This window comes from Zeugodacus cucurbitae, chromosome 3 (genome assembly GCF_028554725.1).
Source record: "Zeugodacus cucurbitae isolate PBARC_wt_2022May chromosome 3, idZeuCucr1.2, whole genome shotgun sequence".
NCBI classification, from domain to species: domain Eukaryota; kingdom Metazoa; phylum Arthropoda; class Insecta; order Diptera; family Tephritidae; genus Zeugodacus; species Zeugodacus cucurbitae.
Window position 1 is genome coordinate 55700043 of NC_071668.1, and position 26445 is coordinate 55726487.

General features: G+C 35.0%; 1 protein-coding gene across 3 annotated transcripts; it reads right to left on the bottom strand.

Moving 5' to 3' along the window:
- Positions 1–531: 531 nt before the first annotated feature.
- On the bottom strand, positions 532–19906 carry LOC105216493 (uncharacterized). 3 transcript variants are annotated; one of them, XM_011191011.3, is made up of 2 exons: positions 19665–19906; positions 532–2413 (listed from the first exon to the last, which is right to left on the bottom strand). In XM_011191011.3, the coding sequence occupies exons 1-2, from the start codon at positions 19771–19773 to the stop codon at positions 897–899; spliced, it is 1626 nt and encodes a 541-aa protein (XP_011189313.1). In that variant the 5' UTR covers positions 19774–19906; the 3' UTR covers positions 532–896. The 3 variants fall into 3 exon arrangements, with proteins under 3 accessions (XP_011189313.1, XP_011189315.1, XP_011189314.1); XM_011191013.3 differs by lacking the exon at positions 19665–19906 and adding an exon at positions 14735–16001; XM_011191012.3 differs by lacking the exon at positions 19665–19906 and adding an exon at positions 4455–4704.
- Positions 19907–26445: the final 6539 nt, after the last annotated feature.

A 26445-nucleotide genomic window follows, 5' to 3' on the forward strand; every position in this document is an offset into this window, starting at 1 on the left:
AAACTGATGATAAAAAATAAATTTAGAATATTTTAGCGTGCGGATAATAAATTTTTGACAAAACTGTAACAATGAATGAGGATTATTTGATGATTAAAAAAAATAATAAAAAATAATTCCACGGTATGCTGCGTATTTATTTTAAATTTATACTGTTTTTGTTGTTGTGGGTGCCAAGTTGTAATGACAATGATAAAAATCAGTTTCATCCGATAGAAAGCTATTTATGTATATATGTATGCTGCATTGAATGCGAAAGGAACTAAGTCATGTGTGGCCAATAAAAGTGTGACAAAAACGGTAATGCTTGGCTGGACGTCAAAATGACAGCACACGGTATGCCGGAATAGGGGGGTTGTGCTTCCGCTCGCGGAATTACTGTCATTTTTGTGCGTAATAAAATAAAAAATCACTTTTTGTTACTGGTTTTTAATATTAAAAGCGTTTCGAGCTATTACTAATTGATTTATTATCGTCAATATTACATACATTTGTGCGCGCACAATACAAAATTAGTTATAAAATACAATGTACACTTTTTCATTATAAAATATTTTATTTTAAACTGTTCGAAAAATACAATCAATTTTTTACTCTCTTTAATATACATACGTTCTACAATCTACCGTTTTTTATGTTATACAATAGTTATTAACCTCCATTTCATTGTTCTTGTGACGCAGGGACGCATGCGCGTATGTTTATGGCCAATTTGTAAGCGCTTAGTTTAATGATGACTTCTTTATTAAATATCTATTTTATGTAAATTTCTGATTGTATGCGTTTAAAATTAATTTACACGCCTAGCATTATGTAATGTCTATACTTATAGATTAATTAGAAAATAATAATTAGCTAAATTATAATTAAAAAGCTTGCTTTTGGTACAGTCGATTCTATAAAAATGAGCAACTTAATATCAATATCAGCACCGTTATGGGGAAGATCGCATAGACGGCCGTACGTGGATGGCAAGTTGAGATCAGGTAGGTGATGTCGTCCTCTTCGTGTTCGATGCCATCGCGCGTGGGCACCTCCACAATGACCATTTCGTCGGAGAGAAAGCCGATGGGGAAGGTGCAGTTGGTCGCATTTACGCAACCCTGCGCATCACTCAGATTGGAGTATTGAAATGTCGGCTTATAAATATCGAAAATGGCGTGTATATCGTTGCGCACCAAATCGTTGTCGCTGTAGAATATATAATAGTAATAACCGTCTTCGGTGATCTCATGCTTGGAGAGCATGCGTTGTGAACCATTCTCCAGAAAATGTGCATTAACGCACTCGGCAGAGGGTGCAAAGCCCTCCGCGAGCAGTATGGTGCCGTTGAAACAGTTGAAGAGTCCCGTTTCAAAGCTCGACACCGAATTCGATTCGTCAGTGATGGTGAAATTGATCGCATTGCCACCGTGACTGTATTTGCGATCGTAAACATGTTCGCGTTTGCTGCGTCGTCGCAACTTGTACAGTTTATCGTACACTTCCTGTTTCCGTTGCGCCGTCGCCGACTTGTGGCGTTGTGTAATTGCTGCTTCAGAAGCGTTCGCCGCTGCTGATTTCTCGCGCTTTGTTATCCTATGTGTCGAAGCAGTAGCTGGCGCATTTAGTGGTAGTCTGCGATTACGCAGCGAGCTCACTGAGCCCTTCTTCAATTTCTTGCCGCGTATCTTAGATGCCTTCGTTGTGGTTGGTTGTGTGGTGTTACTTTCTGTTAGTGGCGGCTGCACTGCCAGCCCAGCTGCCGCTGCCTCCAACGCCGCTGCAATTTTAGCACGTTGGAAGGCCTCTTCCTCCGCGTCTTCGCTCGAATCCTCACCGCCATGATTCTCCTCTTCCATATTATTGTCAACTGACTTCTTCTCGGCCGCCACCTCTTCCACGGGCAATGTGTCAGCCATTTCGCGTATATCCTCGAAGAACACCTTCACCTGTTCGTGTCCATGCGCGAAATTCGCACCCAATTTATTCTGATTGTGATCGAGTAATCCACAAGTGTTGAGGTTCCGTTGACCTTTCACCACCAATATACGCGAGCCATCGTAGCGTGAACAGAATTTGAGGTGCACTTTAGCGCCCTTCAACAGATAGAAACCCCAATATTCCAATGTATCATCCGGTAGCGTCATTGATTTCTTTAGTCGTATATGCTTACGATTTGTGGAGACTTCGGGTTTACTGCGCAATTGAAATGCATTGAAGTTCGAGTTCATGCGTAGCGAATGTTGCTGGCAGAATATCGAAGATATGCCATCGCGTATCTCAATTATGTCCGATTCGGCGACGGGGTAAACAACGTCGGCGAAGGCGGTGCGTCGCAGGTAGAGCGGTATGATTATTAAAGCGGACGGCAGTATGACAATCAGTATGCAGAAGACCACCACCCGCTTCACGCCTTGCATCTTGTCAGTCTCTATACAATGCGGGAGAGAAGAAAAGATAAAGATAGATAATAAAGTTTGACTGATCCAAATATTTGTTTATGAAATGACAATGCTAAAGTTTGTTTAGCTAAGTGATTAGAGTGCAGAAGATTGAAAAAAATACCAAAATTTATTAAACAAATTCAATTACGCTTAACTGAACTGGCTTTCAAATGTCGCCACGAGGTCCATACCATCGATCAATAAATAATATTGCGCATGATATTGAATGGAAAAATTTTTAATATCGAAGCAAACTAGACGCTTGGACGGCGTCGGGTAGCAGAGAAGATTGTTAATAGTACGGTTAAATTAAATAAAAAATACGATAACTAACAACAATCTCGATTTGAATTTAAAACTAAAGCCAAACGGCTGATATTAAAACCTTTCCGGGACTATTATTTCTCAGTTCACTTAAAAAATATTATATTGATACAAAGTTTCGATGCTAATAAAGAAGTGCGAGAAGATCCGACTGAGAGATCATTCTGGTCTAAGATGAATCGCAGGAGATCCACTGAGCTATTTGCTCTTAATAAAGTTTAGCTCGCCATAATAAGAGTAGTCCTCATTGGCCACTGTCCGATGGGATTATATGCCTGACGGATGCAAATTGTCAATGTTGCATGGAAGAAGGGGAGATTGAGACATCGAAACACTTTCTCCTTCTTTGTTTCATCATTGCGGCTAAAACATCTTGGCAGGACAAACTTTGGAGAACCAGCTGAATTGTCTAGATTACAAATTAGTTGCCTGTACAAATTCATGAAAGTATCTAAGCGCTTTGTCGTCACTTGAATGTCGTGAGGATCCATTTTGAGAAGTTTGCGGCATTACAAAGGACTGCCTTAGCTGACCAAGTGGGGTCTCCTGTGGCACAGGGATCAGCCCTTTAACCTAACCTAATTATAATTGCTTATAAGTATACATTTTATGAATCAGTAGTCAAAGTTGATAATCGGTATATTTAAGTCGATAGATCTGCATGAGACTAATTGGTCAGTCGGAATGCATGAGTAAAACCGATGATATAGGCCTAATCTATATAAAAATTTCCGAGAGTTTTGCGTGGCGATATCGCAAATCTTACAGTTCATTTGTGTATTGGTCTTCACCGTATCTTATCGAATCTTAATCTATAACCACTCAAATATAATATATACTGTTTAGAAAACGATTGTGGTAGTTGAGTGAGTTCAGTGACTACTGCCCTATGTGTCGTGGTTTCACATATCAGTTGGGGATATTTTTTTTTTTTCAAAGAGAGTCGCCAATCAACAGGTGTTGGCCAGCGGCTTAAAAAAATGTTAGGATAGTCTAGTTTCAGAAATCTGTCAAGTCAAATAACTGTTATGTTATGTTAAATCGACAAAAGTTAACGCAGAAAATATTCCTATATTAATTTAGGAAATGCTGTCAAGTTGACAGTCCTTGGCAGGGTAAAAATGCGAGGTTCATTTCAGTTACCAAAACCCGTCTTTCGTGGGAACCTATTACATGCATTATAAACAACTTTAAGCAACATTCTCGGAAAGAGTTTCTAAAAGCGGTCCACATTAGCAAGTTAACAGTTCCCTCTGTTATATATTTGCAATACACGTAGATAATGATTCCCAAAGTCAGAAACTCGAATACAAAATAGATAAAGAAATGGGCGTGGCACTAAGGTCATTCTACATAAATTTTCGTACTACTTTTTTATCATATACACTTTAAACAAATGTTTATCACTTAATTTCTTTTTACTAACATGCTTCGGTAGTACTTCCGTCTAGCATTGACCTCATAAAAATTTATTTTTTTTTTATTTACATAACAACATTTGAACAAAAAACTGAAGAAACTTCTGAGCTTTATGTATTTATTTAGTTTTCGTTCGGTCCACAGCTGAAGAGCTCTTATAAAATCAGTTTAATAATTCATAGAAGTATGTAAAACACAGTTTCCATGTTTTCTCCAATGATTCTATTGGAACAATTTATCTACATATTATGCATCATTTTTTTCGTCACACAAATTTTTTTATACCTTCAAAGTAATATTCGTTAATCTGCATTTTGTTGCTTTTAAGTCACAAAACAACACGAAAGGATTGCAACAGTTGTTTAAGCGATGCTATTGATAACCGATCGATTTTTATTATTTTAATATATATTTAAATTTTTTTTTTCGCGAAGGCAACGATGTTCTTTACTTTGCGAACCGTCTGCGTACTGTTGTTCCGCAAAGTTGCGCTGACTATCATCAAAAGTCCGATTAGTACTAACCAAGTATAAAGAGTTATCAAATTATGAACTATATCAAGCAGAAAATCAACTACAACAACAACGACAAGAAAAAACCGTTTGTTTACCACTGAGAGGGTGTAGGAATTAGTTTACACAGTAGATCTGTACAAACAGCGCGCTGAAGCAGCCAATCATGCACACATACAAACATACATACACAGTCATATATGAGTACAACATATATTTAGTAAGAGCACAGGTATTTGGTTTAAAAAATCAAGCGTTATAAACGCCAACTCGGCTGCTGCTGATAACCGTCTAAAGGAGAGCCGGCAATAACGGCTGAAGAAATGCGTTGCAAATTATTTTAGTGGCAGGCATTTTTAGCAGACAACTATTAATTGTTTATATATAGAGAATTGATGTGATTATTGAAGTGTTAGATCAATAATATTATTTGGACGTTCGATCTAGTGCTTCCCTCTAGTCCCTATATTTCTAATTGGAATGGAATACCGCAGTTACCCAAAGACGTAGAGTTTCAGCAGATATCTATCTTTCGAGAGTAACATATAAAGAAGACACAAGCTAGAGACCCCCACCCAAAAATTGTCAACAGAGAAATGCTGGTTCGAAGACAGCTTTCTTTTCGTAAACCTTTGTAATTAAGAGTTTCCACGTAGGAATTTGGGTCGTTTTCATTTTTGCCTACAATTCAATGACCACACTAATACCGGACGGTCCGCGGGCATTCCTTTTTTCCTTTTTTATCTACAGACATCTTTATTTACGACTAATTTTCTGAGTAATTTTACTATAACCATTGGCGTTTTGCCGAATTGCCCACTCTCAGATTGGTACCCATGATGCCACGATCCATACTCTAAAAGTGATTAGTCTGATATTGAATCGAGTCGCCTTAGAAAAGGGCTTAAGAAATTACATTAATCGTATAGTGGTTTCTCTCTCTGTTGGAATAACATCATAACAGCTGTCATCGATTGGTTAACTGCTATAGACAAGCCAATCGAACAAACTTTCCAAATTTCCATACAAACTGGCAGCACTGAAATCGAATTGTATATACTTGGTCGCACTGAACTCTTCAACCACCGTCTATGTCTAACGTTTTCTGCAACAAATTTAATTTTTATTAAAGTTTTTTATTCATTAAATTCAATACAAAAATACTAACGATTTATCTTCGCCTGCCCTTTTCAATTTCAAATTTGTGTATAACAATTTTTATTATTTTGACAGTAATTTGTTCTTTGAGCCGTTCACAATAGTAAAATGGTTCTAAAATGAGTAAAACAAAACTTGGTAGCACTCAGCAAGCGGCGATAGAATTTTTAATGAGGTATTCCTGCACGAATTCAACTAGAAAACTTTGTTGTTGCTTTCACATGTAAAATTTTGGACAGGCGAGCAGAGAAGTGACCAATCGATGGCAGCTAATATGAGTTATTGAAAGTGTCGTAATCGCTTGAAACTTGTCACTCGGGGGTTCTCGGGATCGCTGATTACGAATTTGATGCTACTTTTAAAAAATTCAAAATGGCGAACCAATATGGTGGACACATTTTAAAAATTCGCCATTTTGAATTTTGAAAACCGACACCACGAAAACCCCCCAATAGCGAATCCATTGAATTTTTCCAAATAGGGTCCGCCATATTGGTTTTCTGAGGTTATATAAAAACCCTGATCTTATGGGGTTAAATGGATCTCAGATTCGGTGTTTTGTGTGGCTGTGTAATTCTTCAGTCAATTTTCGATGAGTTTTCGGGATGAAATTTTACCATTTAAAGCAAAACATATTTTTTTAACAAATAATTTTATTAAAACGTCTTTATAACATATGCAAATATCAATATAATAAAGAATTTGAATACACGGAATAAATCTTCTATAGACCAACAATCTGATCTAACCTAGAAACCCATCAAGTTTTCATTCTTTTTTCATTTTTATTTCATTATTTAGAGTTATATCTCTATCATTCTCAGTCTTTCATTTTATCAAGACCACAGGTGGGTTCAAAGAGAACTTAATAGTGTGAGCGGATCCTAGTCTCGGTGATATCACAATGGGCCTCCCAAAGGCCTAAGTGCGTCAGCAGACAACCACTTAACCTAACCATAATCTATCATTCTGAGTCTGCTTAGTGCAGTTTTTCTGTCATTGACAGTTCGTATTTGGCTATAAAAATTAATTTTAACGAGGTTTGGTTGCTCTAACCTAACCTAAGAAACATTTAGCTGTCAAAACACTATCAGTTGTTTCGAATTCCTTAAATATGCTTTTTGTAAGCAAAAAAGTTGAATGAAATGCTAAGTAATGTAGAAATATATAATATTGTCAATAAATAATTATAAAATTTTAAAAAATATATGTATATTTTTTTCAGTTTTCCTCTTGAATTTCTGGTAATTTTATATCTTTAATGTTTTTATTTAAATTTCAATTAATTTAGCTTCTTTTTATAACCAATATTTCTAAGAAATAATTTATCTTTATATAATATAACTATTATATAGTATATATTATACATCATTATATTTGATATAAAAACCGCTTGCTGTCCGCCTAGATAATCTCTTGAGAGGCAAAACGTGAATGTCTTATCTATCGCTCATGTTTGCAAATATTTCACATATTTCATACATATCTCTACATACATATTTACAAGTATATGAAAATATATAGCAGATTGCTTTATTTCATTTTTTGCGCAGCTTCATCAAATTCCTCCCTTTAATCAAATCAAAATTATCTCACAAAAGCAAAAAAAGACAACTGCCTTTGCATGTGCACGGCTCAGCATGACACTGATAATTTTACGTTTTCGCTCTTTGACAATATTTACTTTATAATCAACGAGTTAGAATTCTATGAATAATTTTAGAGCAAACACAAGATTATTTTATTTACCTCAGCATTGACACATTTATAAGCACCTGAACATGTACCCTCATACATATAAACATACATACATATACATATCTACACATGTTTGTTTTAAATTAATATTGAGTTCTCTCATTTGATGGAAAAATCTGTCTGACACTTAATCAGCAGTGCGAAATAGAATAGTTTGTTCGCTACTAAGCACTGAGCTGTTTATAAATACCTTATCAGGCAACAATAACAATAAGCTTAAGTTGAAATAAAAAACACAATTTATGGTCATTAGTACACGAGTTCACGCGATCACAGTCTATTTATTGCAAAACGTTTCTGAAATTGAACAACCAGCTTTGATAACGGTATAATGAAGCTTGTGGGTCTAAATTACGACCTTCTAGGCTGATAATATGTTCTGCTGTGTGTATGAGTGTGTGCTCAAAAACGTGATCACTTGTGTTTTATAATTAAAACAGTAAAGAGCACGATATAATTAATTAACAAAAATTGATATACTTTAAAAATAAATACTTAGGGATTAGTGTACAAAATGCTAACATACTCATAAAACAGTATGCAAATTCGAATTCAATATCTAATTGAAGAGTTTTTAAGGCTGCCACAAATTTGATTTTATAAAAAAATTCAATTACATCGGGTCTATAACTATATATTCCTCCGGTATGCATTGAGATGACGTAACATGATTATTATTCCAATACTCCGAACTTAAGTTGGAAAGCTACTATCTTTGTCCGAATTTTTCAAAATATGTCAATCATTTTAAGCATAACCAAAAATATTTTTTTCCTCCAATAAGTCGAACTTGGTGCTTGAAAAAAAGGGTTGCAGCTAGAAGTTCTTCGTTACTTTCAATTTCGTTACTTTAATATGAAGAAAGTCTGAGCTGAGAGTCATTATATTTTTGTGTGGAAGTTTATGATATGGCTCTAGCTGAGCAGACTTGCCTAAAGTGGATTTTGCACCATTCAAAAGTAGTAATTTGGACTTGGAATGAGGAATGAATGGATGGAGGATGTCAAGCTCAAGAAGAGAAAGGGTTTTTATGTATGTCATAAATACTGCTTTAACGTTAAAAATATGTCGTTTTTGAATCGGATTGTGATTTGAGAAGAAAAGTGGATCTATTGCGACAGCCCAATACACAAAAAATCATATGTGAAACATAGCAAACTAGCAAAATCAACAACAAAGCCGATATTTGGTGGAATTAGGAGACCGTTTTGTATTATGAGAAATGAAGCCGTTAATGATTTGTTATCAAATTGAAGAGACCGATGCCGAAAATGTTGGAATTTGTGATTAGACACGAAGAAATAATTTTCCTTCCATCCATTCCATTCCATAAAAACGCTTATGCTACAACACCAGTTAAAAACTATTTGGACTATGAAACAGGGACTGGGAAATTTTGCCCTACCCGCCTTATAGCTTATTAATTTGTTTAATGATTGAATATTTAAGGATAGTTCGGTAATAAATTTGTTTTTAATATAACTCCATATTAAGATATATAAGCAATTACGGGATCGAAGAGTACTAGAGCGTTGGGTTGTTATTGGTTGTTGTCGGGTAGTTTTATCCTTTATGTGTATATGCTTGTTTCGAAACCTTATTATTCAAGTGCGAAAATATGTAATGAGTTCTTCATGTTCGATATCCGGAGCCTTGAAAAGTTATAGTACTTTATGGTGCAGAAGCGTGGACGGTGTCAACATCCGATGAGACGGCACTAGGAGTTTTCGAGAGAAAAGTTTAGCGGAAGATTTATGGTCCCTTAAACATTGCAACGGCGAATACCGCAGAAGATGGAATGATGAGCTGTATGTGTTGTTCGAATGGACGAAAACACTCCAGCTCTGAAAGTTTTCGATGCAGGACCCGCCGGAGGAATCCGAGGAAGGGGAAGGCCTCCACTCCATTGGAGGGACCAGGTGGAGAGCGACCTGGTTACACTTGGGATCTCCAACTGGCGCCGAACTGCGAAGGAGAGAGAGAAGTGGCGCGCTATCGACGATTCGGCTATAACCGGCTAAACGGTTGCAACGCCAATCACACATACATTTTCGTCGGTTCCCTATGTCTACATTATAAAGTGAAGGAATCAGATGGAATTCAACATTTAGTTATAAGGAAAGTAGAACCGATTTCGCCCATTTTTTATCCGTGTTATCAGGGTGTCAAGAAAATATTATATACCAAATTTCATTGAGATCGACCGAGTAGTTCCTCTGATATGGTTTTTGACCCATAAGAAGGCAATGCCACGCCCATTTTCATTGCGTGCGATATGGTACGTAAGGGAAGCGACCTATAATTGAAAATATTTTTGGGGAACGTAGACGTAGGTGTCAAAAATTTAATACCGCAAAAAAATACCATTTTTCGTTGATTGTTTTGGGAATATTTTGCATTATTTTAGACTAGTTTTGGTAAGTTTTGGAATATTTTGAGATATTTCGATGATAATTTATGCTTAACTATTGCTCGATAGTATAAAGAAACAAACGTTGCATTGTTGTTTTAATGAATAATTCGGGATTTTTTGGTTGGTTGCTTTAGGGTCATATTGAAATATTTCGAGAATATTCTTGGCGAAATTTGAAGTTTCTGAATATTTCGGTCATCAATTTGGATTATAATTTCAAAAATTTGGAACGAAAGTGATTGTTGAAGGCATATAAATTCCTAAAAATTATAAATTTTCATTTTAAAAGCTCCTACTTTTCTTTTAATATATTATTAAACTAATACTATGTCCTTTGTATTCAAATATTTAATTTACATGAAATGAAATAAATTCGAGTTTAATGTGAATACAGCTTTACACTTAGACATGTCGATATTATGTAATGAGAAAACACATTATGAAAGATGAATGAAACCAAAACATTTACATTTGTACAGCTTAACACTAAAGTTATGCAAGTCAGTTTATTGAATGCGCTTTTCATTATTGAGATATGCAAAGTGTATGCATTTCCAGCTAAAACCCAAACTGGTTCCGTTTTGTAATCGCGAGTATTACATGTGTGTTTGTAACAATTGTGTGCCATGCATTGAGTCTTGAGGCTTAATCACACAATTCAACAAAATATTGTATAACTATAATTAAATTTCATTACACTGCGCTTCATTTATTCTTAAGTGCTGTTGAGACAAATGGCAATGGAGTGTTAAGTACCTGTTATTCCCTGCGAATAATAATAATATTATTAATTAATTACGTTTTTGATAGCAATAGTTTTGGAGAGCTAATGAAACTCACTTCTTATTCAATCAAGTGTGCATAAGTTTTTAGTATAAATTAAAGGAAATCAATAAATATCTGGAACATATTTGTCATACTCGAAACGAGCACATTGTTCGTTAAATTTTTATACCCTTTAAGTGACAGAATTGATTAAAGCGTACATTAAGTAAACGAGTCTATAATTGATTATGTTCCATTTAATCATTCTCATAGTTATGACAAAGTCTCCGATTATTACGGCACCCACAATGTAATGAACTCAAGGTCAATTTACATATTCCTTAAGTAAAAACTTGATTACTTGCAAAGTGTGACATTTCACTCTAACATGTTAGCGCCTCATTCTCTAATACGGCACGTAAAGTTATATTAAACAAGTAAGGAAGGGCTAAGTTCGGGTGTAACCGAACATTTTATACTCTCGCAATTTATTGATGTAATTTTATAAAGACAACACAATTCGACCCATATATTCGGCATAAAGTTCAATAGAATAACGAAAATCATCATAAATAGTATATGGGGACTGAGGTAATTCCTAAACCGATTTCACTCGTTTTCACCACCAAGATACAATGTATCGAAGACTATACGATCACTTAATTTAATATTACTTATAATTAGGTATATAGGATCTGGGGGAAGTTATGACCCGATTTTTACCATTTCAGGTACAGAGAGAAACTGTTATAAGAAAAAAATTCAGAGGGAATGAATTACATTAAAATATCTGAGGGATTTACCTATATTTTCGGTGAAAAATTAACCTTAGGCACTGAGTTCTTCAAGTTTGATATCAGGGGCCTTGAAAAGTCATGGTCCGATTTTGACAATTTTTCCACAAGTGATGTCACAGCTCAAATACAGTATTTGTGTAAAGTTTTATTCCGCTAGCTTCATTGGTTCCTTATGAATACATTATAAAGTGAACGAATCAGATGGAATTCAAAATTGGGTTATATGGGAAGTAGACGTAGTTGTGAACCGATTTCGCCCATATTCCACCCGTGTCATCAGGGTGTCAAGAAAGTGTTATATACTGAATTTCATTGAAATCGGTCGAATAGTTCTTGAGATATGGTTTTTGACCCATAAGTGGGCGACGCCACGCCCATTTTCCATTTTGTAAAAAAATCTCAGTGCAGCTTTCTTCTGCCATTTCTTATGTAAAATTTGGTGTTTCTGGCGTTTTTCGTTAGGGAGTTAACCCACTTTTCGAAATTTTCAACCTAACTTTTGTATGGGAGGTGGGCGTGGTTATTATCCGATTTCTTTTTTCTTCATTTTTGGACTGTATAAGGAAATGGCTAAAAGAAACGACTGCAGAAAGTTTGGCTTATATAGCTTTATTGGTTTGCGAGTTATATACAAAAAAACTTATTTGAGGGCGGGGTCACGCCCACTTTTCCAAAAAAATTACATCCAAATGTGCCCCTCCCTAATGGGATCCTATGTTCCAAATTTCATTTTCATAACTTTATTTATGGCTTAGTTATGACACTGTATAGGTTTTCGGTTTCCTCCATTTTGTGGGCGTGGCAGTGGACCGATTTTGCCCATTTTCGAAAGCAACCTCCTCAGGGTGCCAAGGAACATGTGTTCCAAGTTTCATTAAGATATCTTAATTTTTACTCAAGTTATCGCTTGCACGGACAGACATCCGGATTTCAAATCTACTCGTCATCCTGATCATTTATGTATATATAACCCCATATCTAACTCTTATATTTCTTGGTGACACAAACAACCGTTATGTGAACAAAACTATGATACTCTGTGCAACAGGTTGCGAGAGTATAAAAATTTTGTATATAGAGCACACATCTTACGTCATTAAATTGTCGATAAATAGCGAAATTACATGTAACTTATTTACAGTTTTAAATATAAATAGGTATGCAGGCATGAGACCAATCTAATTAGACCTACCACCTACTGATCAAACAAACTAAACACGTTAGGGTGTGATATATTTGTATGGAAATTTTAAGCAGGAAATTTAATATAAAATAATGGCGAAATAATGACGAAATATGTTTTTAGGAAATTTTTCTTCGGGTTTTGAACATGCTACGAATTTTTTGAGGCGGTTAACATTTATTCTGGCAAAAGCTGGTCTCGGTCTGTCAAAAGCTGGACAGTGAAACAGAAAATGTTTAGATCTTTCAATCACGTCTTCCACCATACAACAGCAACGTGCATACTGTAGAATCTGTAGCCTCATATGCATGTGAACTAATCGGAGAGTGCATAGTAAGGACTCCTACAGTGGAGAGCTCAACCTTGCCGAGTGCAAGTAGTTCAGTAGCCCTTCTACGATCAACACTGTGTCAAAAAATATAGTAGTTACGAGATCTACAGATCTGAAGCCAGAACGCGAAGGAGTATATGTAGTGAGTTATCATCTCATTCCAAGTCTAATGAGATTGTGACTAGAGTGCCAAATATATCAATACTATGTACGTGTAGACCCAGAAGATAATACTAATCTAATGCTAAAGTAGTCTCATACTAATGATAGTGAGGTCAGGCACCCCCTTTACTAGTTACCCCAAACCGATATTGCCGCTCTGATATCAGAGTTAATGCAAACCTTCCTGAAGAAGGCAACTCTAAGAAGCACTATGACTACTGGCGGCTACTTTTGCTCGAAACACACTGCAGGTCCAGTCACCTAAAACTGGCATTGACAACAAGCTCCTTACAGACTTCCTTAGAAGACTTCTCCACTAACCATCCCTCTAAAGTGTAACCTTTCCATGAAATAATTCATTTCATCTCTTCTCCAGCGGCTTCATTTCGCCCCTCATACATACATATGTATGTAAACAAAGAAAGAACGCGTTGCAGTGCTCTTGGCTGTACTGAAAGTAGGCGAGTAACCAAACTACCATTTTTGATGAGAGACCCCACCTCTTTCCAATCGCTCCTCTGCAGTAATATAAGGCAACCGATGCCTTCTTGAATCTTCTTAACCACCGTGAAGGCAATGTACATTATCTTTTCCAAAGGTGGTTTCGAGAACTCTCCAACTAGAGCGGTGTGACAACCGGGATTTTATATCTCCTCGTGTTTTTTTACTGTACGCCTTATAGAAAAATTTTCTTGGTCCTTTTTTACCTCTCTTTTTTGAGGCTATATTAGTTTTCCGTTTTTCTGTGGCTATTTCGCTCTTTGTAAGCTGAAATTCTCTCAATCTTCTTATAGGTTAGGTTAGGTTAGGTTAGGTTAAACTGGTAGGCCAATACGCCACACATAGACCTATTTAGGTCCTTTGCGATACCAGATGGAGTGCCGTCACGTTGTCCACGAGGAGTAGTCATCCTTTAGGATGCCTGTGCTTGACGCGAATTTTAAAAGCATTTGTGGCTTCACTTTCGATACCTCTTCCAGATTCTCATATCGTAAGGCCCCCAAGTAGCGAAGTCGCTGCCTTGACAATGCAGGGCAGGTGCACAGAAGATGCTTCATTGTTTCTATTGCACCTTGCTCTTGACATTTCCTGCAGTCATCTCGATCTGTAAGTCCCATTATGTAGGCATGTGCCGCCACCAGACAGTGGCCTGTGAGTATTTCCACCAAACTCCTACAGTCCCTTCTATCGAATGACAGAATAAGTTTGAGTCAATCTTCTTATAATAATCGAAAAAATATTTGGGCACACCCTAATGCACAGGTGCACATTTATAATTGTAACGCCTTTAATTTTCTTAACAACAATAGTTTAGTTTATCTATAGTGTGTTATGCATTTCAAATGCTGTTTAAACAGCGGTTGGTGTAATGAAAAGACACACACAATCGTGTACGCTAATGATGACTTTAGTTTCAGCTTATTAACATGGACTTAGTAAATATGCACATATTAATTTCATGCCACTTTATGCCATTAATACTTACAATGTTTTTTGTTGTCGTTGTTTTAAAGTTAAGTACAACAATTGTCAATAAATCCAGTTTTTGCTTTTGTTGCACACGTTGTGTCTGTCTGCGCGTTTTGTTATCGCTAGTTTTGTGTTATCGCAATATTTATTGTTGTTGTTTTTGTTATTGTTTTGTACAAATTGTCGGCAATATAAGCAATACATATGGTTGACTGGCGGGGTGGCAGAGTAAAGTTATGGCGCAATGATTCTACTTTTGTTTTTGTTATTTGTTTATTTTTGGATTTATACTTTTCTCGCTGTCTGTTAGTGTATTTATTGTTTCATAATTATCCAGTGATTTGTGTTACGAAGGTTTCTTACAAGAAGTGTTTTAAAATATTTTCTTTTTAATTTATTATTTATTTTTAAGTAGACATGTCCGGTATGTCAGCATGTTGGGTTGTGGCGTAAAATACGCCTCAGTGCAGTGTATGGAAAAATACTTGTCGCCTCACTGTTATAAAAATAATTTTAATTTTTTTAATATTCTATGAAATCAACTTTTCATTTGTCTTATCTGTCACAATTGCATTGCAGTGCATTCACGACATGCCATACATTGTCGCATGACCATTGAGGAGAGGGTGGGTGTATAATGTGCATGCTGTGATTTCATTACATTTAGGTCTGTCAACAATCATTTAATACGCATTTATAATTCATAATTCCGAGCAGATAACAAACCAAATGTTTAGTCGGCACGGAAGTTGGTCCTCTCACGTACACCACCGCGCTTAATTACAGCATCATTAAAGACTTTTAGCTGCATTTAATAACGTTAGTATTTAAACAAATATTTAAATATTACTTTGCGCATATTTTTGTACGGATTTCCCCAATTAATTTTCATATATCACTTCACTTTCGCTCACAACACACGTAGCCACATTTAACGCCGTGAAAATTCAATTCACTTCCTTTCATCCGCACTGCATTACGTTACAAGTCCGCCGTTTCCCCCAGAGGAGATAATGTGCAAACATGACCTGTTCACAGCCATAAAAACACAACAACTGTTCGTATTTTTTATCATACATATGCTCAGACCAAATGCATGCAATGCAGACGACAGAAAATTCTCTCTTTTCCGTAAAGATACTATATACATTTATACAGTCATAAATACACGTGCCCAGAAATGAGTCTAAAATTGTATTGAAAACAGCACGCACGCACACACTACAAACAGAAATTGTTTAGAAACAATAGTACTAGTATTTGCTGCCGTCGCGCTCAAAAATAAAAATCATCCACTGTACGTGTATTCCGCTCTTGCTCTTTTGTTTTTGTCTTGCTCGTGGAAAACCAAAACAAACCGATTAACGAAGAAAACAATGAAACGTAATGTCAAAAACGTAATTGACGTTATTAGAAAAATAAACCGTGAGCAATGTATTGAAGTTGGCTGTGTTTTGTCGGCCAACCTTTAACCCTCTGGTGGCTAAAGTCATAACATTTAAATTAAATTTATTAATTAATTGGGTAACAACTGAAAAACATAAAAAATTAAGTTATGTGCTTTAAATATACCAATTCAGAAGAAATATTTAAAAAAGTTAATTTTAAAATATGTACACGAATGCAGGCGTGGCATCCCCCATTTCAGACATAAACTTATAGATATGTATCACCCAAAGTTTAGGACACAAACTTTTCGACCGATTCGAAAGAAATTCGATGAAAGCAAACTCTTAATAATTTTTTTTACTGTTTAGGACAGTTTTGGTAAAGTGTTGTTTCCAACTTGGCCCAGCGAAGCGGCTACAACCTCCTCACTTGATTTAAAGTTTGGCCGACGAGTGACTTTTTATGTCAAGAACAGAGTTTGCAGCCTAATATGCCTGATAGGAGAAGTTTTCTGTCACTGTCACGGTCGAAACACCCAGAAACTTATTCGAATCGCGCTTGGTGTAAAGTAGTCTCACTCTTGACTCACCGACCAATATTGCTTTTTATACTCTCGCAAGATATTGCGTTTTGATATCCTGGCGGTTGTTTAAAACACTTTACACTAAATGAGTTATTGCATGGCCTCAGCCACTAAGAGGTTTTTGATATATCGTCTATACTTCCAAAACTATATATCGAAACGGAACATTCTACAAATATTACTTTGTGGGAATGCCACTCATTTACAAATTGTCGAAAAAAATCTATAACTTTTCAAGGTCCCAGATATCGAATATGTGGATTGTAGTGCATAAGCACAGTGCAGTTTAACTTAATATTAGGGTTTTCAAATATCGGGTGAGCTTATATGTTTATCGTTTATATGTCATATATCTTAGTGAATTATTAAGTGAGTGTCTTGGATATAATGCAGTTTGGTGGCAAAAATGAGTGGAATCGGTCCGGGAGTTACCCTAACCGTCATATACTATATAAGAGACAATAGAAAAGTCTAGACAGATTTCATCACTATGCGTATGTTGAGGCTACGGGAATATCTAATTTTAGTTACCTATTTCCTTGAAATTGTATTAAGATAACAAACAAGTTGACCCATTTACATATGAATCTAACCTTAAATTAACTGAAGTAATGGAAATCATTATATATTTGTTATTAGGTGCATTGAAAAATAACGGTAATTTTACATTATTTAAAATAAATACTTATTCATTCGTCTACATTGATGTGTCACCTTTAAAAATACTCCCATTCGATAACTTGTACTTTTTCCACAGCTTCTTCCAATCGTTGAAACACTTCTCAAACTTGATTTTAGGCTCTTTTAGCAATTTGTCGTATGCTTGTAAAACGTCTGCTCTTGAAAGTTCTCTTTATATTGGAAATAGGAAAAATACACACGGAGTCATATCTAGCGATTATGGGGACTGAAACATCGTTTCAGTACTTTTTGAGATTTTCTAATAAAGGAAAATCGCCAAGCTCACAACAATATTTCTAACCTTAGCGGCAAAGACAAAATAAACACTGAATACAGCTCAAAACTTTAACTTTAATTTAACAATTCCCTCTTTTTTCGATATTATACGCCACTAAACTACTGTATATCTAAGATTATAGGTTAACTTAAATTTGCTAAGATCTCTCAAATATTAATTGATATATATGTACATACATATACATATACGATAAGAAACCACCAAAAATTTGAAAATCTTAACGTTAGGTATATAGGATCAAGGGAAGTAATTTATAATATCGGTATCAGATCAGAACAATATATTCTGAGAAAAATATTTCCTTTGAATTTCTTTTGAATATGCGAGATAAATATCGATATTTTTCGAAAAAAAAACTATATTATTCGTAGATGATTTCCCTCCTTGCAGAGATCGCCATGCCATGTATGTCGTTGTACCATGTTTTATTTTAAAATTTTGTGGCTTAGATATAACACTTTATAGCTTTTCAATTAAAGACATTTTGTGGACGTCGCATTGATCGATTTCATCAATTTCCATTTCATTCAAATATCTCAAGTTATCTCTTATACGGACAACAGTAGCACACGATGTGATTGGTAAACTTACTCCGCTCCATATAGTGGTTAAACAATGTGCAAACCAAACTATTCTTCTGTAGAAGGTGGTGGCAAAGGAAGAGTGTTATCCACGCAAAACATGAGGGATATTGCAGAGAAGCTCCCTCTAGCTCTTCTTCCAAGGATAACAACATTAGAGAAACAAATATTATTAAGGAATTTGGGGTTACCCTAGGAAGCATTGATAAGTAAGACAACTCCGCATTAGAGTTGCTACTAAGGAAATGCTCCTTGCATTGGTACCCCGATTTCTCGAAGACATCTGAAAGCATGGGGGTAGGTATAGTTGGCCCGTGCACCAGACTTTAGGTGTCAATGGGAATGCTCTTCAGTATTTTCAAGCATAAAAGAGTAGAGCTACTCTATGTATAGGATTGGTGGGGAATGAACTTGCCGACGAATAGGGCCGATCGTCAGCAGAACACAACTGGGTCCGGAACCATTCTTGAACGAAGAAGATACTGGTTACGGGCACCCGGGTTGCAGCAGGCGAAAAGGCTATTGAGGGATTACAATATCACAGGATCAATACTCTGATAAACCTCCCAAGGAGTAAACTTAGATATTGGTGAGACTCTACACAAGACACTTTAAGCTTAAGAAATACCTAAATATATTGGCCTTAGTTCCGTCTTCTGTGACATGGAACCGGAAACTCCCTTCATCTGCTATTGCAGTGTGTGTCATTTCGCAGAAACTGGAGTAGTATTTTGGCTATACTGGCTGGGACTAATGGAGTTGATATAGGCTTTAAGGGAGGACACAATTCTTCTTTTTTTATGGCATACACCCTTGCTACTTTTTCAATAATGATATGAATGGTTCCGAAATCTTATTTAATGATCTCAGAAAGTGTGAACAGTAAAACAAGAAACTTTCGAAGTTATTCCAGCACTTTTTGTATTCAGAAATCCTCACTCTTCAGATGAAATTATTTCCTTCACTCGAAACGATTGAAAGTCTAGATAATTCTTAGTCCTAATTGTTGTATCAAACGCTTTTCACCCAACGTATTTAGAATGTGGGGGTGGAACCGACTGGTAAATACTCTGTGGAGAAGATTTAGGCAACTTTTTGTAGCTTTCAACAGTGGGTGGGGATTATTTTATGTTTATAAAAATGATTTATTAAAAAATTGTGCCATAAAGTCAAACAATCGCAATTTATTTATCAAGTGACCGACATTCTTAACTTGGAATAACACACTTGTTTATCTTCTAACTCACAGATTTAAGAGAAAATATTTTTAATGCACACATGCATATTCATACATATATATAAATCACTTGTCATGTCTTGTCATGGAAAATATGCACAATTTGTTGTTGTTACTTAAGAAACCAAACAAGCGCTTGCGAACTGCTTAAGCAAAAGAAAAGTGTTGCATACTCACTACTTATGTTCGGCATGGAGTAGTAAAAATCCGAATGATAGTAATGATATACACCCACATTGGGTGTCGGCTGAGCTGACCGCTTCGACACGAGACTTTTATCCGCCATGATGGACCAGCCTCCTTGCTGTGATTACAATTGGATGAAGTTAACTATCAGAATGCCGTTAACTAGTTTTACGAAGACGATCCTAAACAAGCGCAGCGCAACCGATGTCAACGAGATTTCCCAACCAACTAACTTAAAGGCCTAGCAGGGACTCAACAGTTTTGCGATAAACGCTTACGCTACTCCTGCCCACCGTGCATACATACAGACAAGTTTTCACTACTTTGCCATGGCGAGAGAGCGAGCAGGGAATGAGAGGGGGACGCTGATGTGAAAGGCGATAGCGGGCGGGGTCGATTAATCAGGGAAATAGCGATATCACGCTAGTGCTGAAGGTGCTGGAGACATTGGTATTGAGGGCTACTGAACAGCTGAGCTGATTCTGCTGCGGCTGGTTTTTGATTTTGTTGATTCTTTCGGTGACTCTGTGTGCTTGTGGGTGTATGTATATTTGTGGGTGTTGCTAAATACACACAGCTACGCGTAACGACTTTATATACCCTAATCAAAATAACTTTATTTATGAACATGTGTTTGCTTGTTGTTGTGCTAGTAGTGAAACTCTAGCGTGCAATAACAAATATAAACAAGACAATCAAGTGTAAAGAAATGAATTTAATATTGATAATAGCATCAGCGATGGTTAGACGCTTATTAGTTGGCGCGTCTGTAGACCCAAGAATATGACGGCACAACGAGCACTTGATTATATACATGTGTGTGCATGTAATGTATGCCTATGAGAATTGCCGCTATTTGCAAAATTGACTACCTGACACTTTTGACGCTTGGTGATATTAACAAACAATTATAAAGATATAAAGTGTAAACAAATCTCCACATTAAACTTAAGCCAATTTACGTTATGTAAATATAAACTTAAAATTATAGACATAAGCAGCAAGTATGAAGAGAGTTGTTAACTTTCTTTTAAAAACTCAGAAAAGCATTTTAAAATTATTTGGGGTTATGTCTAACATGGATACCTTACAATGACTACTGCAAAAGCTACCAAGAAGTAGAAGAAGAAGAGACTATAGCACCTTCTATCTGGATGTACATTTCAAACTTTGTGAATTATTTAACTTCATCAAGATTACAGAGGTTCAGAGGGGGCATAATAGTGTGAGGGGATTCTGATCCTTGTGGTGTGACAATGGGCCTCCCAAAGACCTACATGTGTCGATAGGCAATCACTAATCTAACCTATGTCTAATCGGAGGTTTATAGAAATGTTTTCATATTAAAGTCAAATTGAATGAATATATGATATGGGTCCTTATAATAGGCGTTGTTTCCATCTTAATCTCCTTCTTTAAATGAAAGGACTACTTTTCAAGACTGAGTTAGAGAAAATAAACTCTTGGGAACGATCGGTTACTCTTTTGATGAAATGGGAATCATCTTCGCCAAATGAGGACATTTAACTCCCAAATATATTACGGTCGCTGTTAAGCCATTATTAGTTCCATTGCACTCCAAAGAGAATGTTCTAAATATATTTTTGTTCATACAAAACACGGATGCATTATTACACACCTGAGCCAATGAAACTAGTACAATGTCAATGACTTAATCGCGCAATCTCTTCTTCGTCGTTTTAAATACTTATAATTCCGAACCTGGAATTATGAGTGGCAAACTTTTTGTAGCCCTTTGTCTGATCAGTAAATATATATGTAAATATCATACCGCAATCGCTCTTCTCTACTTCTATCTACAAGTACTTTATTAAATATTAAACCTTAAGTAGACTTTGCTTCACATAATACATGTTCCAAGAAAAGCGTCCGACTATGAACATACTTTCTTAAACACACGAAAATATTTTTAATAAAGTAAAATTTCAAATTAAGACTTTGTCGAGAGTTCTAGCCTACTAACCCTTTAAATTAGAACAAAAAGTGATCCTTATATAGTCTGAATTGAAAGTGAAATCTGATTTATTCTGACATATTTCACCCTTATGTGTTCTGTGTAGATACATATTTATGTATTAAGATTGAACAAATTATTGATTTCATTTTTTTTAGATTCTTGGACAGCTGTTCTATGAAACCCCTGCATTATTAAACCCACACTAAGCTTATTTCAATTTTAATCTCTATGGACAGATTAAAAATAATAATAAAACTCTACTACACATCTGAAAGTATATAAATATATACATATATGTACATATGTATATAGACTCTATATATATTAGTACTTTTATGTAAAGTAATAGCGATAATATTGTTATTGTGCTTGCTGTTGTAAAGCATTATGACGTTGTGTACTTAAGCAATTTGTGTTTCGTTGTCTCAGCGCCCTCGTTGGCTTATCACAAACAGATTTCTTGTCTTGCTAACTGCTACTACAAATCAAATATTTTTAGCAGATTGTGATAAATCTAAGAGTAAGGAACTGTTTGTAAACATTTGTATGTTTGCCGCTGAGAATTGATTTAAAAGACCGAGGCAAGCTTATCTGCTTATGCCAAGAAATCTATAAATTATGGCATGTGTTCGGAACAATCTCCGGGTAGAGAATCAGTTGACCGATAGCGATACAGGTAAAACCTCTTAGAAATGTATTATTCAGAGCAATAGGTATAAATATATTTCGGAGTGTATATACATTGGACAAAGGTATTAGTCATTATTCTAAGTTACGGTAGCACTCCCAAAACGGTTAATAAACTTGTTGGCGTGGTTTCAGGTCGATTCTGTAAGTATACAATACCAGTCGAGAATATACAATGAACAAGTAAGAGAGAACTATTATTTAATTCTGTTAAGATAAAAATTTAACCCATATATTCGTCACAAAATCTACTAGAATAACGAAAATAATTATATATAGTATATGATGACTGGTCGATTTCTGAACCGATTTCACACAAAGAAGGATAAGGAAAATATTCTCTCCGAATTTCTATAAAATATCTGAGAGATTTGCCAATATATTCGTTAAAAACTTATCCATAATACCCCAGTGGTCTTCATATGCGATATCGGGGGGTTATAGTCCGATTTCGTCAATTTTTTTAACCTCCAATAGTGTATTTTTGTAAAGTTTTTTTCGATATCTTCTGTAATGTTTGATCCATATAAATATTGTCAAGTGAATGAATCTATGGAATCCAATCCAAAATTGTATTACAGGCGTGGTTGTGTCGCATTTAGATTCCATTCTCGACCAAAAGTCCTTTCCACAAAATTTAATTCAAATATGCTCTCTCTCTGGTATAATGGTTCAAAATAGGTTCAATTTTATCGTTTGATAAGATCATTATTAACAGAATATTCGATGGTTATAACTTCTTCCAAAAGGTTATCAATTCTCTTAAATTAACATTGAAATATATTTTATTAAGTGATTTGTAATTGATATGTGAATATGGCTTAATACTCTCCTACAGTCAAAACAAATATTTGTATGTGATTGATATCAAATCGTATAACAAACCCGTTCGAAATACTTGAAGTGGGATACTAAAATAATCACGTGATAAGCATCATCTGTTGTTTTATAAATACATATAACTGTAAACAATATTCCCGAAGTGATGTTATCGACAACAGTGGACGTAGAATTTATAAATAGGCGCAGATCTGGCTAAACCGAAGAGTGTTGTAACCATTAGGAGAAGTTCTAAGTCATAACATATATATTTTTTTGTCTACAATTTTTAAATGTCTGATAAATGTATCACTAAATCTTAATATTTTAGTTTCTAAATTTATTGGTTGACATGACATGATATGTTGTTTTATTCAGTAGTTAAACTTTCCGGCTAAATTCACTGTCAAATCAGTCAAAATGACAATTATAAGAACAAGGTATATGTTATGGGATTACTACTTAGTTTTAATCCATAATAAACCACCATATAGTCTCTTTGGGATGGCGAATAAGGTATCTATGTATGTATGTATTTATATTTAGTAGAGCTGTGGAGAAATTGTCTAATCAATTGAAAGCTAAAGTAGGCCGAAGCACGTGTCAATATGCTGAGGGGCAAAACAAACAACTTGGCGATATGGGAATATCAACTTATCGATAATAATAGTTCGCAATATATTATAGTATATATATATATACTGCGAATATATTTTTAACAAATGTTTCAATTGCACAGTGGTACAGATTATAAAATTTCTTGAAACAAATTAAGGTTGCTTAGATGACAGTTTTATTAACTTATTTAAGAAATAATTTAACAGTGTGTGGGTTTAATTATATAATATTAAAACATATTTCAAGTCAGGAAAAAAGATATGGTTTGAAAATCTTATTTTTTGAAATTTTAGTTTCTTGGATAAAGCTCTGGTGGTAATAAACTCCGTTGGACATGTTAGTGGAATAACATTTTTCTATAGAAAGAGTTCTGGAAGAGTACGAGTGGAAAGAGTTCAACTGAATTGGAATACATTGAAAATCCAATAATTCAATAATTGTATGTCGAAATAATATCCAGTTATCGTCTTGAACATTATCGCCTATGTATATATGTATTTGTGACGCTCACGAAAGAAGAAGTATACCAACTTGTAAGGAAGCTATTGTGACAATATCTGTCGATGCAGTTGAAGTTTTATTTGAAATTCATCAAGGGTTATTAAAAACCCTAAACTAAACAAAACACTTTTGAAAAATGGGAAATCCAGCTTCTACTGAAGTAGGGAATTGCTTGCTCCGGAGAAATCAATTAGCTATAGTTAGTTTTCTATAGCTAGATACAAAAACAGCTGGGAAGAAACTTTTGTTGGTTCAACGAATCCGCTTTTTATTCTACTTCTTCTTAACAGGCGTAGGAACCGTTTACGCTGATATAGCTGAGTCTACAACGGCGCGCCATTCGTTCCCCTTTTGGCAATTTGGCGCCAATTAGAAATCCCAAGAGCTGCCAGGTCTTTCCAACGGAGTAGAGGTCTTCCTCGGCTACCACCAGTGAGTACTACATCTAACATTTTCAAAACTGGAGCGCTGTCGTCCATTCGAACAACATGACCTAGCTAGCGTAGCCTCTGTCTTTTTATTCGCTGATTCGCGGTATTTGCCGTTGGCAATGTTTAAGCGACCGTAAATCTTCCCAAATCCTTTCTCTCGAAAACTCTTAATGCCGTCTCATCGGATGTTGAAATCGTCCACGCTTCTGCACCATAAAGCAGGAGGGGAATTATGAGGGACTTGTAGAGTTTTGTTTTTGTTCGTCGAAATCCATTCCGGATATGATCGCTTTATGAAATTAGTCAAAAAGCATGCAACTTCAAATTAAAAAAAAATGTATTTTAATAAATTTAATTAAAAAGTAAATAATATAACAGCCGTTGGGGAAAAGTTAGAAAAAGTAAAAATTACCATTAACCATAACCATTAATCCTATTGTAAACATTTGGATGTCACTGCTTCGATACGGTGACTTATGGTCATAATTCAAAAACCTAACGATTCCTAAGTAAAGTCTAATTATTTTTGAAGTACATAATGCAAAGGCGGATTATTCTAAAATTATTATACAGCAGATTTATATACATACGGGTTTATTATTGAGTCTAATCTAATATAATCATAAATCTATAACACATATTAATTAACCAACGAAGAATCATACGTGAATGTTCATCTCTCACATATAATATATATTTACTTAAATCCAGGCAAATATTTATATAATCAGCAGTTACTGCTGTTACTAACCGTTATTGCAAACTATAACCGCAAGTCATATCAAATCACATGCTCATCAACATCACGCACGATAACAAATCGATTAGAAAGATAAGAGAACGTTTTTACCATAAATATATTGACATGGTATTAATTGATATATCTACCGGGTATGGATGAATGTTATTACATGTATTTTACTCGTACTGGATAAAGTTTGCCACTAGCATTCACACTGGCAGCGAAAAGTACGATACTAATAATGTAACGAAGTTATGGTGGGGAAGTGCTTATGTGTTTTTGGCATATTTTGTATCCAGAAAAAATGTATTTTATAGAAAAGCTTGAACAATAATTTTAAATATTTGTTTACCTAATCCTAGTATTGATTGTCAAAGTTATACCTGTTTTGTGTGCTCTAAACTGACCTAACCGCTTTAGAAATTAATTAAATTATGCCATTTTATTAACTAGTTTTATTGAAATTTACTGTTATTACATTTCGCATTGTATGTATTGTAAACGATTCTATAGCTACAGACTTAAAGTTAAGTAAATAGTTTGAGACTACTTAAGTACTAAATTTACGCAGCACTGCTCTGTAACGTATTCGTATTTCGTTTTTGCAATCGAATAACTTTTTCCTATAAATAACAAAAAACATTTTCAAGTTTTCAACATTTCTATAAAATATTCGCAATTGTACTAAGAATTATGCTTATAAATATTAGTATATAACTATTATTATTAGATATAAAATTAATAATTAATTATATTTTCTAAATACTTTTGCCATTTTGCAACTGCATGTTTTTCAAATATATGCTTAATTTACTAATTGTATTGTACATTTCTATTTATTTGTAAATAAGGTCACTTAATAATAAGTTTTCTAAGTTTCCGTTTATATGAAACTTAAAGCATTTAACCATCGCATACGTTGTTGTGTTCCAATAATTTTATATATAATTTTATATAATTTCCAGCGTTTTGTTACGCATTTTACCTGTAAACAAG